This window comes from Rhinatrema bivittatum, chromosome 9 (genome assembly GCF_901001135.1).
Source record: "Rhinatrema bivittatum chromosome 9, aRhiBiv1.1, whole genome shotgun sequence".
NCBI lineage: Eukaryota > Metazoa > Chordata > Amphibia > Gymnophiona > Rhinatrematidae > Rhinatrema > Rhinatrema bivittatum.
The window spans coordinates 107,568,996-107,582,946 of record NC_042623.1 but is presented as its reverse complement, the minus strand read 5'-3'; the positions used below and the strand labels follow the sequence as shown (position 1 = coordinate 107,582,946).

The 13,951-nt window shown below is 42.2% G+C and overlaps 1 protein-coding gene across 4 annotated transcripts in view; it reads left to right on the top strand.

Annotated features, from left to right (window-relative positions):
- Positions 1–13,572, top strand: part of ZCRB1 (zinc finger CCHC-type and RNA binding motif containing 1) — a 72,357-nt gene extending 58,785 nt beyond the window's left edge. For all 4 annotated transcript variants that reach the window (XM_029616790.1, XM_029616791.1, XM_029616789.1 and 1 more), the window contains one exon: positions 12,131–13,572. In XM_029616790.1, the coding sequence (XP_029472650.1) occupies positions 12,131–12,262 (132 nt within the window). In that variant the 3' untranslated portion in view covers positions 12,263–13,572. The remainder of the gene's footprint in view (positions 1–12,130) is intronic.
- Positions 13,573–13,951: the final 379 nt, after the last annotated feature.

Genomic DNA, 13,951 nt, shown 5'->3' with positions numbered 1-13,951 from the left:
ATACCCCATCTCCTTTATTTATCCTCGCAGTAGAAACCTTGGCAATAAAATCGAGGGCAACCAAGGCCTCTCAGGGCATTAAGGTGGGTTCCTTAACGCTAAAAATTTCTCTTTGCAAATGTACCAACCAAATAATATTTGTTTTTACAATTTCAGCCCTTCACAGGGTTAAAAATTTTATTTTAAGCCTGAGACTTTACCTCTGGACCCAGAATTAAAAATGAAGTGTCAAGGCGATTTCCCATTTTTAAATGGGCTGATGACAAATTGAAATACTTGGGAATTTGGATTCCTCGAAATCTTTCCTATACGCCTTTAATATAGTGGAATAGTATTTTAATAATGACCCAAGAACAAAGCTGGAAAATAGAAATAAATCACAATATGAAGATTCAGCTGTGTAAAGAACTCTATAGAAGTATGCAATGCAACTGTCATAAAATGGCCACAGAATGTTGTTTGGCTTATGTTATGAAGCCCGTAGAGCACTGGGCTTATCTAATCATAGGTTGCTGCAACACTTAATATGCACCGTCCAGGGCTAAGTCTTGAGTGCAGACACTGTATAAAGAAAATAACTAGTGCTTGCACTTATCTTAATCCACATGACAACGAGTAGTGTAAACAATCCTGAAGTGCATCCTCCGACACCACAGTGTTTCGGAGTCTATTACTCCTTCTTCAGGGAACTCCAAGTAATCACAAGTCGTCTGTGCAATTTTGAAAGTTATGTTTGGTCAGTCCACTGAACTAGAAACAGCATCTGCTTTATGCAGTGTGCTATCAGTTTACGGACTGTGGTGTCGGAGGATGCACTTCAGGATTGTTTACACTACTCGTCATGTGGATTAAGATAAGTGCAAGCACTAGTTATTTTACTTTATACAGTGTCTGCACTCAAGACTTAGCCCTGGACGGTGCATATTAAGTGTTGCAGCAACCTATGATTAGATAAGCCCAGTGCTCTACGGGCTTCATAACATAAGCCAACAAGCATTCTGTGGCCATTTTAGGACGGTTGCATTGCATACTTCTATAGAGTTCTTTACACAGCTGAATTTTAATATAGTGGAAGCAACTTCCTTCATGAAAACACAGTTGCATACTTGGAAAGACATGCCGGTGTCCTTCATGGTGAATTCTGCACTGCTGAAAATGAGACTTCCAGAAATTTAATACAGACTTACGTATGTTGCAAGGGCTGACCTTTCCTTGATTCAGACATGCACAGATGGGCTATGATAAACTGATTAACATTAAAGATTGTGGTGGCCTGATATTAAACTTTACAATGCTGCTTGTCACATGAGCTTCATGAATAAGTGGTACACAGGCGAATGTGTTTATTGTGAGAGAGACACGGTGGAAAGCATGGTTTCCTGTGATCTCTTTTTCTTATTGCAAACTCAGGACGCTAAACTGATTGTTAAAGATCATGTTTTATTGGGAGCTGGTGTGGAAACCTGGCGTTGGTTTGGACACTGGCTGGGGTTTAAGAGGAACGTATCCATGATTATACTTATTTTTGGGAACAGAGACTCTCTTCCTGGCTTGGAAGATAAACATATTTTTCAGGTATGGAAGGAGGCAGGCATTAAGTTTATTGGGCAACTATATCAGGAAGATAAACTTGTCTGCCAGTCTTTTTCCTTACTACAGTTCAAGCATGGCTTACCTAATTCACAATTGTTTTCTTTTTTTTACAAGTTAGGCATTATTTGTATTCCCTAAAACAGCCTGAGAATGATGTCTGGAATGAATATAAATGTTAGGGCACTACAGAGTATGGGAGAAGGGAAGAATTCCATTTCCTAATGGCATTTGCTTTGTAAGCAACAGATCCTGTATACCACTGTGGATTCCTTGAGTAAATACTGGAGTAGAGTGCTGAATATAGAGGTCTCAGTTGCAAATATTCAAAGATATATTGCAGGTTTCTTCATAAGGTAAATATTGAATCTAAGGGAAATAAGTTTTAAATTGATACATCATTTGCATTTCGATGATGTTACACTTTATCATTTGTGGATATCCCTTTGGCTCTAAATGTCATTTGGAGCATAGTACTTTAATACAGCAATTTCTTAACTGCCCCATAGTGGTGTTATTTTGGGATGGGATGTTATCAAATTTATAGAAATGTACAGGAGTTTTGCTTCCTTTGAGGAGTGAAATATTACTAGGAGACCTTTTGATTAAATGGATTGAGGATGCATTACCCACTATAAATTTGTGGCAAATTAGAATGGCAGAATTTATGCAAATGGAAAGGTTGAATTTGAAAATATCTAAACACAAGGTAACTGAGTTGTATATAAGTGCGTGGGAAGATTTATTTATTTATTTATTTATTTATTTATTTATTTTTAGCTGTTGGCACTGGATCTAGCACAAAGTTTATCTGATTTGGGATACTCAGTAGTTTGGGATATCTCATCTGCTGCTAATTTTGGTTGACTACTATACATCTGGTCTTTTTAGAAATAGTTGGTACCTCCTTCCATGGACAGTGTGAATGGGCTTGTGTGGATGTAAGTATGGATTGAATATTTAGCTAGTATGGACGAGTGTATGGATTTGGATGGATGGTTTTCAGTACATTGGATTTTTTATTTATTTTTTTTAATTTCTGTTCCATATTGAAAATTTGTCTTGCATCATACAGCAATTTATACTGTTATATTGTCTGCTTGTTAATACTGCATTTCTTAGCGTCCAGTCAGATGAATCCAGAACAAGTAGGCCGTGCACCTCTACCAGAAATTGGAGATGGAGCAAACTGACATCACAGTATATATGCCCCTGCAGTGACATCAGCCTGCCAGTATTCTCCGTCTCTAGCAGATGGTGGATGTGCATCTTCTTTCTGGGGATTGCTTCATTTTGAAAAAGGAGAATTAAGGATATTTCATTCACCTCGCTCTCCTGCGGTGATACTAAAAGGTCCCTCCCCTAGTTGAGAATTCCTGAGGTGATTTCCGTGGTCCCTCAGATGAGTTCCTTGGTCTGGTAGCTAGTTTTTCAGCCGGTGTGGACTTAGATGCTTAAGCATCTGAAAGGCAGCGGGTGCAGGAAGCAGAGTGTAGTAGTGACTGCATATGCCCTCTCCCCCCACAGCTGGAGACAGTCTCTGTGCTCAGCCAGGTAAGGCTGAGCTCAGGTAAGTGTTTAAAAAAAAAAAAAAAAGAAAAAGTATGTGTGTATATATTACAGAGACTTAAAAGGAGGCTTTGTAACGTAGGACCTCCTCCTTATGGTCTGTGCTCAGCTCAGCGTTTGTCCCGCTCCGTGGGAGGTTGAGGGATGTGGGTAGCCTGGTATGTTGAGTAGCCTCTGTAGGCTAGGCCCTGCTCTGAGACTTATTCGCTGCGCACCGCGTGGTAGGCCGCAACGGCGTTTCACGCACTTTCTAAGGCTGCCCTCAATAGGCTTGTCAGTTCAGTGTGTGCGTCTAGCTGTGCATTCAGGTTGTGTGTCCAGTTTTTGAACACTTAACTTAGATGCAAATACAAGGCCTAACTAAGTGGCCGCATGGTTTATCTATGCACACAAGTTTTATTGTGCACTTAACTTATTATGGTGCTTATTTTTGGGACACCTAAGTTTTAGACTCCTAGGCATTGGGACACCTCATTTTTTGGATGCCTAGGTTGGATGCCTAAGCTTTTTCAGTGTTAAAAAACCAAAACCAAAAAAAGGCAAAAAACTAAATGCACGCCTCCTGCCGCCACTCAAATGCTCTGTCAGCCATAATGGCACCTATGCTTAAAAAAAAAACCAAAACCTAAGCATCTTTGTTTGCACTGCCTGTCATATTCGAGCATCTCAGCCGGCAGTTACCACTAACTTGTGTCAGCGCTGTTTGGGAGGCTCAAAAAAAAATTATCCTCCTCTGATTTCACTAAGCCTATTTCTTCCCAGCTGGATATGGGCCTTGGTCAAGACGGCTAAGGTGGGGCGCCTGAATTTGAACTTGCGTAACTGGTTCCTCAGCAGGAATGGATACTCGGTGAGTACGCTTCACGTGCCTTCGGGATGGGTGCTCCTACTTTTTCATTGGTAGAGCTTTTCCAGGGATTACAATCCTTTATCCAGGCGCAATCTTCAGCCCTCTCTAACACTCCTAGCTAGAGCAGTTCGCAGGTAGGATCCTGGTCGGGACCTACTGTTAAGTACCGGAGTATTCCTAAAGTGGCAGCGGGACTTCCGATGGAGGCACGGATAATGACGATCCCGACTCTCGAGGATGATTAAGTTCCTCCAGGATTAGCGCCATATAGAACTATGCTACGTTTTTTTCATAGAGATGAACTGCCAGCACTGATTTTCCAGACCTTGAAAATGCTCAGAGTTCCTGCGGTGGATGCTGTGTCTGAGCCGAAGAGATACAGGCCATTCAAGAATTGATTAATCTTGAGTGGGGTGCCCCAGAGGCTAATTTCAAAGGGGATCGGGTTTTGGAAGGCCTGTACCCTCCGTATCCAGTGGCTAGAGAGCGTTTGTTTTCCAAAGGTAGCTGCACTTGTGTGTGCAGTCTCTAAGTGGACCACTAGTCCTGTGGAAGGAGGAGTAGCCTTGCAAATGCGCATGATAGAAGGATTGAGACTATCCTTAAGCAAGCATTTGATGCAATGACCTTGCAAATCACTTCTTGTTGTTCTCTGGTGGCTCTCTCTTGTTTGCTTCTCTCCCAAGAGGTCGATGTGTCTGGGGTGATCTCCGGGGCAGTTATGGAGCCAGCAGCTGCTTTTTTGGCAGATGCAGGCTGTGATTTGATCCACGCTTCAGCCAGAGGAGTGACTTTCATAATAGTAGCCAGGTGTCTGTTATGGCTGAGAACTTGGTCAGCCAATACAACCTCCAAGACAAATCTCATCAAATTGCCCTTTAAAGGCTCGCTTTTATTTGAGAGCGAGTTAGAGAAACTGGCCAGAAAGAGAGGCAAATCTCTGGTTTCTCATTTGCCAGAGGATAAGAAGTGGACGCTATGTTCTTTTAACATGGAGAAACAACCCTTCAGTGGACTTTATTTTTTTGTAGGTCTGTCCTTTCGTCCCCGATAGTCAAGAAAGGGGTGCAGGTTCAAATAGTGGAACCTCCTGACCCTCCCAATAAAGATTTCCCAACCCATCCCCGGGAACAGGAGATAGGGGGATGCCTCCAGGACTTATTGTATCTTATGTGATCTCAACCCACCTCTGATAGAAGAGATCACATCAGATCAATGAGTCCTGGAGGTGATACGAGAAGGATATGTGCTGGAGTTTCGCAGTGTTCCTCGGGACATGTTCATGGAGTCTCCCTGCCACTCCCATAATAGAAGCAGGCAGCGGAGAGTACATTGACAAGGCTCCTCAGTCTGAGGGCTGTGGTTCCAGTGCCCCCGTCTCAAGCAAATACAAGGCGATATTCCATTTTTTTCATTGTGCCCAAGAAGGAGGGCTCCTTTCGTCCCATCCTGAATCTCAACGATATCAACCATCATCTGCGGGTGATGCATTTTTGTATGGAAACATTGAGCTCAGTAATAGTGGCTATATAGTCAGGGTAATTTCTGACCTCTTGGATCTGTCCGAGGCATATCTTTTATATTCCCATTCGACTAGAGCATCAATGCTTTCTGCTGTTCGCAGTTCTGGGATCCCATTATCAGTTCGGGCCCTGCCCTTTGGGCTGGCCACAGCCCCAAGAACCTTTTTACAAGGTAATGGTGGTATTGGCAGCAGAACTGAGAAAGGATGGGATCCTTGTACATCAGTATTCGGACGACTGGCTGATTCGAGAAAAATTGTTGGAAGAGAGCTGCAAGGTAATCTCCCTGTTGCAGGAGCTCGGCTGGGTGGTGAACCTGGTCAAGAGCAGCCTTCAGCCTGCTCATTCATTGGAATACCTCAGGGTTCTGTTTGACACGAAGTGGGGCACGGTTTTTTTTGCTAGAAGCTTGAATTCAAAAGTTGATGACATAGCTGCGTCTGTTGTTGGAACTCTGCGCCTGACCTTATGGTTTTACCTGCAAGTACTTGGCTTAGTGGCGGCAACCCTGGAAGTGGTCCCATGGGTGAGGGTGTGCATGCATCCTCTTCAGTGCTCCCTACTGTCTCTGTGGAACCTGCAGTCTCAGGACTATTCAATTCAGCTCCTCCTGTGATGGAAATCTCCTCCCAACTGCAGTGGTGAGTTGCAGGTGGATAATCAAAGGAAAGGAGTTTCCTTAGCACTACCGGATTGGCTAATACTGACCACAGATGAGAGCCTCCTTGGTTGGGGTGCTCACTGCCAGGAGCTGATAGTGCAAGGGTGCTGGAATGCAGAGGAGACTCTGGAATATCAATTGGCTGGAAGCCAGGGTAGTCCAATTGGCATGCTTGCAGTTTGGCGACAGGTTGCAGGGTCAGTTGGTCTGGATAATGTCAGACAATATAACAACTATGGCTTACATCATTCGGCATGGAGGAACCAAAAGCCAGCAAGTGTCGCTGGAAATAGACCAGCTTATGGAATGAGCAGAAGTGCATCTCCAGATGATCGCAGCCTCACACATAGCAGGAAAAGACAATGTAAGAGCAGACTTCTCAGCAGGGAGAGTCTGGACCCAGGAGAATGGGCATTGTCAGATGAGGCGTTTTCAGCTTATTCTGGATCACTAGGGTCCCCCGTTTCTTGACCTGCTGGCGACTTCTCACAGTGCAAATGTTCTGTGATTCTTCAGTTGCAGGAGAGATCCGAAGTCATCTGGGATCCGATGCCCTGGTACAGAAGTAGCTGGAAGACAAGTTGCTGTATGCCTTTCTTCCATGGCCCATGTTGGGCAGATTTATCCAAAGGATAGAGTGCAACAGAGAGCTTGTGCTCTTCATTGCTCCAGATTGACCCAGGAGGCGGATTTGCGGTGGCTCCTGGGGGACTTACCCCTTTAACTTCCAGCTCACAAGAACCTGTTAGGCAGGGTCCAGTTCTTCACAAAAATCAGACTCTGTCTTACGATATGGCCCTTGAGAGGGCTCAATTCCACTTTGCTTAGAGCTAAAAAGTTCTTCTCTTCCTTGGCTTATGTGCAGGTTTTGTGAGTGTTTCAGGCCTGGTGTGAGGCTTGAGGTATCCTTCCTCATTTGGCCAAGATTCTGCTCATTATGGAATTTTTGCAGAATGACTTGGCTAAAGGGTTTGGCCCTTAATTCCTTAAAGGTACAAATAGTGGTTCCCGCATGTTTCAGGGGCCAAGTAAATAGTGGTTCCTTGTCTGCTCATCCTGATGTGGCCCATTTCCTGAAAGGAGTGGAACATCTTTGTCGTCCCTTGTAGTTGCGGTATCCTTATGGAGTCTTACCTTTGGTGTTGGATTTCTTAGCGGGTCCTACATTTAGACCAATGTGTAACCTGACCTTGAAAGCAGTGTTCTTGAGCCAATTTGCTCTGTGCGGAGAGTTTCCGTACTACAGGCTTTGTCTTGCTGGGAGCCATTCCTCCGAGTGACTCCAAGAACGATTCACCAAATTGGTCCATCTCCCTGCCATCTCTGGACAGAGAGAGAGAGAGAGATATAGAAGAGTATCATCTGTTGCGACCCTTGGATGTCGAGAGACACACCATCTGGTATCTGGAAGTTACTGAGCCTTTACAGATAACTGATCGCCTATTTGTCCTTCACAGCGGTACTAAACAAAGAGAGCTGGCCTCGCGGGCCACAATAGCTCGCTAGATTAAGGAGGTAGTCACAGCAGTGTAATTTGATGCTGGCAAGCCTATCCAGTCAGGTTAGGGCTCATCCCACTAAGGCCCAGGCCATATCATGAGTGGAAGTTAGATTGCTATTTCCTGTCGACATTTGCCAAACTGCGCAATAGTCCTCCTTACACACCTTTTCCAGGTATTATCGTTTGGATGTGCAGGCCTGGGAGGACACAGCCTTTGCACATGTGGTTTTGACGACCATGGGCAGTTCTCTCACCCTATTCGGGAATAGTTGGGTCATCCCAGTTCTGCAGTCATCTGATTGGATGCTAAGAAATAAGGAAATTATCAGGTAAATAGTATTTTCTTTTCTTAGGACAGTCAGATTAATCCAGCTTCTGTTGCAACCGTCACTTCCCAACGGCTTCACTCCGCCTACCTTTCCTTTCTTGCGGCTCCTGCTCTTCACGAATGCCTGGCTGCCGCAGCGTCTGCCTGCCGTCCTCTCTGGCATCCCCGGTCCAGCTTGGGCGCTGCCTCTACAGGTACCTTGGGGCGCACGCACCGCGTGGCCCTCATTCTTATTTCCTCATTGGCACGTTATTCAGGGGCATCCCCCTGTGATGACGTCACGCTGCCCGGATATTTAAGCCTACAGTTTATTGCTAGCTGTTGAGTTAGCAAGGGGATTCTTACGGATGGGATTCACTCTCTGTTCCGAGCTACTCTGCCTTTCCAACTTCCATTGGACTCTTTCTGCTAACGGGGTACCTGCTCCTCAGGGGCCTCTTTTGCTTCTTTCAGGTCGCTATCAGGTAACCGGTACTCACTCCTCTAAGGCCCATGTTCCCTGACCCGCTGCCTGCATCTATCTCCTCTTCTACTTGGAAGAATTTGCTACAGACACCATCAGTGAGTACTACTATCATCCATTCCTCAGAGCTGTCTTCCTGGAACCAGGTACTCACTCATCGAGGGCCTCCCTCCGTTCTAGCGCCAGTGCCATCTCCTACGTGGAACAGCTGAGTACTTTGCCAACGAGTCTCTCTGCTTCCAGGGATCTGGTACTCACTCCTCGAGGGCCAGCTCTCCCTATCTCGGGGCTTCTCCATATTTGGGACTCTGTGAATGTTCTATTGTACTCATTATCTCAGTTCTCTCCATTACAGCACTGCTACTGGAGGAACCACTGTTCCAGCGCCCTAGGGATTACTAGCCCAGCTGGGCTACATCTTTTACTCACTACTGCCACCTCTGGCTTCTCAAACTGTCTAAATAAAGAAAGATCTGTGTTTGTGTGTCCAGAACTGAGCCTGACCTGTGGCCCCTCACGGGACTTCCCCCCTCTTGGGCGTGGTTAGCTGCCACAGTGTCCAAGGGTCCACCCAAACCTCACTAATTATAACAGCTTCCCTCCCTTGGCTGACAAATGCCTGCACTATGGTCCTTTGAGTGACTCTGTGTTAACAGGGATTACTGGTTAAGTGTTAGTCTTTCCTAGACTAGTGTTAATACTTTTCTTGCCTGAGCTCAGTGTTTCCTATTGGCTAAGTATTGATATGGTTATCTGTTTTTTGTCAAGTTTTTTGCTAGTCTGTCCATAGTTGGCTTTTGAAGAGAATACTGGCAGGCTGATGTCACTGCAGGGATATATATACTGTGACGTCAGTTTGCTTCATCTCCATCTGCTGGTAGAGGTGCATAACCCACTTGTTCTGGATTCATCTGACTGCCCTAAAGAAAAGGAAATTATCAGGTAAGTAGTAATTTCTCATTATATTACCTTATGTATACTGTGTTTCTAAAATTGCAGTATTTTATTGTCATGCAGGCTTGCAGAATAAAAAATTATTTTTTTTAAAAACTGTAAATTATCTGCAAAATAGGTGAAGCATATTCATAGTTTGGGGAAGCAGATCAATTCTGTTTTCAAGTATAGGGGTGTTGCTAGGCACTGGCACATAGAGCTCATGTCCTTATTGTATGTGGCAGTGCCTTGAATGCCAGTGCCCTTGGTTTTCTCCACAAACTCCCTCTCCAGTGCTTGGAGCTAGCCCTTTAACTCTTAAACGTTAAAGGAGGTAGGTTGAATGGGATGCTTACATACAGGGGATCGTGGGATAATTATGCGTGCTGGAGAGAAGGTTGGCAGATAAAAGTCCATATCCTTGAAAGTTGACCCATCCCTTATATCTTCAGAGAGGGCACTACCCCATTTCACTACCTGAGTCCAGAATCTGGTAAATATGCAGTGATGCTTCTGCTGAGCAGGCTGTAGCTCTACAGACTTGGGAGAACTAAACTTTGAGATATTTGGAGTTAAGGTTTACTGAATTGGTTAAAGCTGTTTAAGAATTAAGTCGCATAGGGCTAGATTCACTAAGGCTTTTCTCCCATTCTTTGTCTATGGTGGAATAAAGCTTAATGGGGGAGGTCCATTGTTTGCAAGTTAGGTTGACTGAATTTTTCGTTTGTGCTCTTTATATTTTATTTTTTATTTAAAACTGCCCAGCATAGTTCTGATTTTTAGAGCATCTAGAAGGATACTTAAAGTGGAAAAGATGGAAACCTTAAAAAGGTGTCTTTATATTTGTTTATACAGGGTGGCCCATGGAAAAATATCCCACTTCCAATACCAGTGCCACACAGGCAGGCTACTTTTCCGTGGGCCACCCTGTATAAGACTGCTAGCACAAACTGAAGAAAAATTTAGACTTCTCAATTTTTCCAAAAAACATAACCATACTATCCTCTTCTCCCTCTTGCATTTGGTGTGTTACATGTTTTGGTTTCTCATTCCTCTCTAACCTGCAGAAAGGCATATTATGCAATGTGATAAAATATTATTTAAAAAATGTCAGCAAATATTGCCAGTCTTCTATTAAACACAATTCTTAGGCCAAAAGGACCATCATATGCATAGGCGATGAGGCTTATAGTTAAGCCAATTGAAAGCCTCCTTGCTTATAATCCTAGGTCCTGTAATTTTCATGTTTCATATATTGCACAAAAAACATCCATGTATAAAATTATTTTGTCATACAATATGGTGAATGAAATAATTCACTAATGAGTTGAGTGCTGTGAACTGGGTCCATGAAATGTAATAGCAGCCATTTTGTCTATTTTTACTGATTTATGTGAATTATGTGTTTTCTATACAGCACCTTGGGCAATTCCTCTGAACTGGGAAGGCAGTTAAGAAGACATTTAAAATAAATAAAAATAAGCAATAAAAATTAATTCAGAAAGTATCTACTTATCTTCATTGCTTTGCCATACTTCTCACTGCATATAGCAAAATAATGCCCCAAGAAAATAACATCCTTCCAAAACTGGCCTAGTGTTTCAAACTAGTTTTCAGTGCTTTGTTGAATTTACAGACATGAAGGTTGACAAATATGTTAACTTTTATTTCTGTGTATTCAAGTAAACTAACACAGCAACCACACTTTGCTGGTTCCTTATTAAATTCAGCAGTGTTCTTTTTATACATAGATTTCAGTGTCTGAATTTGCCCATGCATATAATGGTCCTTTCAACCTAAGAATTGTGCTTAATAGAAGATTTGTCAGCAGATGTCTTCAGTATTTTGAATAAATTATTTATGTGGCTGAGGTGGTCTGTTTTTTAGGATATATTTTCAATGTCAATAGCAAAAATGATGATTGCACAGACATCCAGTTAACAAAAAAGTTTCTATGTTAAGCAAAATAAAAGCTCCTTATTTTTTACTATACATATTCTTTAATGAATTGGAAGAGATCTTGACTAGGAAACAGCCTGAACTTCTTCACTGTAAGTTCATTCCTGGTTTGCAGTGGCTCCCTGAGTGCATCTTGCCCATAGAGCACCTGAATAATAATATAGTAGGCTGGTTGAACTGCTTAGCTTCACTACAAAGGTACATATCAAGATCACTACCTTGTACTGAAAGGGTCTTCCACAAAGCTCCTTCATAAATTTATTTTATGAAAACAGTCTCTCGCAAAATGGAGCACACTGTCCAGATCACTTTGATAAAATATTGGCATCACATTGGCCTACCAAAAGCAATGTTTGAGTCAACTTGATCTTGGGGGCACGTGGCACCCAACTAATTTCTGAATGGCAGCAGGTTCTTGTGAATACATTTGGTTCTTTTCTGTGACAGTGTGTTGTGTTGGCTGATGTGTAACTATTATAGAACATAGACTGTGACACTAAATCTGCTCCTTTGCAACCTCCAGTTACTGGAGCATACCATTTCCTTCATAATACCATGACCATCGGACAATGATATATCGGATCCTTAGAGTTATCTGGGTAAGAACGGGGCTTTTATTTTCCAGTGCGTATTATAAAAAAAAAAAATTATCCAAATGTATCGCCAAAAATAAGCAGGTCATCAAAAGAAAATGTATTAATTCTGTACAGAAATAACACCAGATATACTTATATATCCTCTCCTGTACTATAGCAGGCCAAAATAGATGAAGAGAAGCAAAAAGCCAGGCAAATTGTGGAGGAAGCATCAACATCAGATGACTCAAAGCGGCCACGGATCAAGAAAAGTGCCTACTTCAGCGATGAGGAAGAACTTAGTGACTGAATGGCTTCTGTTGTTGGTCATTGCTTGTATAATTCTATTTTTGATGTGTCATAGAGGATCATGCAGCAGGGGGCTGTACAGGATCAATTGAATGTTGCTAGAAGTTCCATTTCCTACTGTTTATAAAACACTTCTAGTGCCAAGGAACAGATACCAAAAAAGTTGCTTCTCATTTTATTTTGTGGTTGCAAAACCTAAGTTTTTTAAGGTGCAGTTTAACAGGACATATTTTAATCCTTTTTGAAAAATAAAGCTAAGATGCTTTATTTCTATGCAACTTTGCTATTTTAATCATCAAATATGTGCAAAAACCTTGCACAAATCCCAGATCACCTGCACATAGAAAGAAATTCTAAAATAAAGTTTAAGGAATTTTTTTTTATTTAAAATTCTTATATTTCACCTATATCAGACTTGCTGTGCTAAACGGATTACAATAAAATATGAAACGAATCAACTTAAAACAAGACATAATAATCCAGTCAGCTTTCTTCATAATGGTACATGTTACCTTGGGAATTTAACCTATTGCATTAGGATTGAGGAAAATGCCTACTGGATCAATGCCTTCAACCTTTTCTGAAATTACCTATAATCAATTAAGTTTGGGGGCTCTACTGGTAACACATTCCAAAATATGGGCCCTATTCCTGAGAAGGCCTGATGATAGATCTCTTGAGGATGTGCCATCTTTCATTGTAGGTGCACTTATTAGGCCTTTATTTAAGGACTGTAATGCCTGATGGAGTATTTATTTTACAAGTAACTTAGGTAACGTGGTCCCTTCCAGTTAATGTTAAAATCATAGTTAACATTTTAACCTTTACTCTTTGAATAACTAGAAGCCAATGCAGTTGTGCCAGCACAGGGGAAGCTTGATCCCTAATAAGTCAGGCTCAAATAAACTGGGCAGCAGCATTTTGTAATAACTGTGTAGGGCTCTTAATTAATATTTTGATAATTTATATACCTTACAAGGAGTTAAAATAATCTAACAGATTAAAAGAAAGACCTGGAAAATTATTCAAAAATCCTCTCTGGATAAAAGATATTTTAGCCTCCAAACCATTCTGTTTGAAAAAGCCTCCTTAAGTAATGTAACAAAACGTTGCATGAATATAATGAGGAAGAGAAAAGAATAAAATAGAAAATCCCAGAAGAGGTTTTAGATGGATGCATCAAAGTGCTCAAAAAGTTCTAACATTACTAATCACTGTAAAAGAAACATGCTTAAAAAAAAAATCTGCATACATTAAAAAAAAAAAAGTTTTGCTCTTTCCTATTGTATTTGTTACGTTGCTGCACTGATTTCCTTTTTTGTTTCTTTCTTTGGCACTGATGAAGCAGGGGCTTTACACACACTAAAGCCAGACGGAACAGGAAAGAAGAAGGCTGCTGGGAAATGTAGTCTGCAGATCTTATACAAAGAAGCAGTTAAGGTTAAAGCCAGCAGCCAGGCAAGCAGGTAGGCCTGATTGGGGAGACACAGCTGAGCCTGCAGTGTAATCAGCATGACTTAAGACCTGCCAGTAATCAGAAAGGAGAACGGAGACCAATGCAGATGGGAAGCCCAGAAGAAGGTGGTTTACCTGGACCCAGCTGCAGAAAGCCTTACAGCCTCTGCCTAAGGACTAAATCTGCCAAAAGGCACTGTGGGGAATTTAATGTTAAGTCACTAGGGAAGTGGAC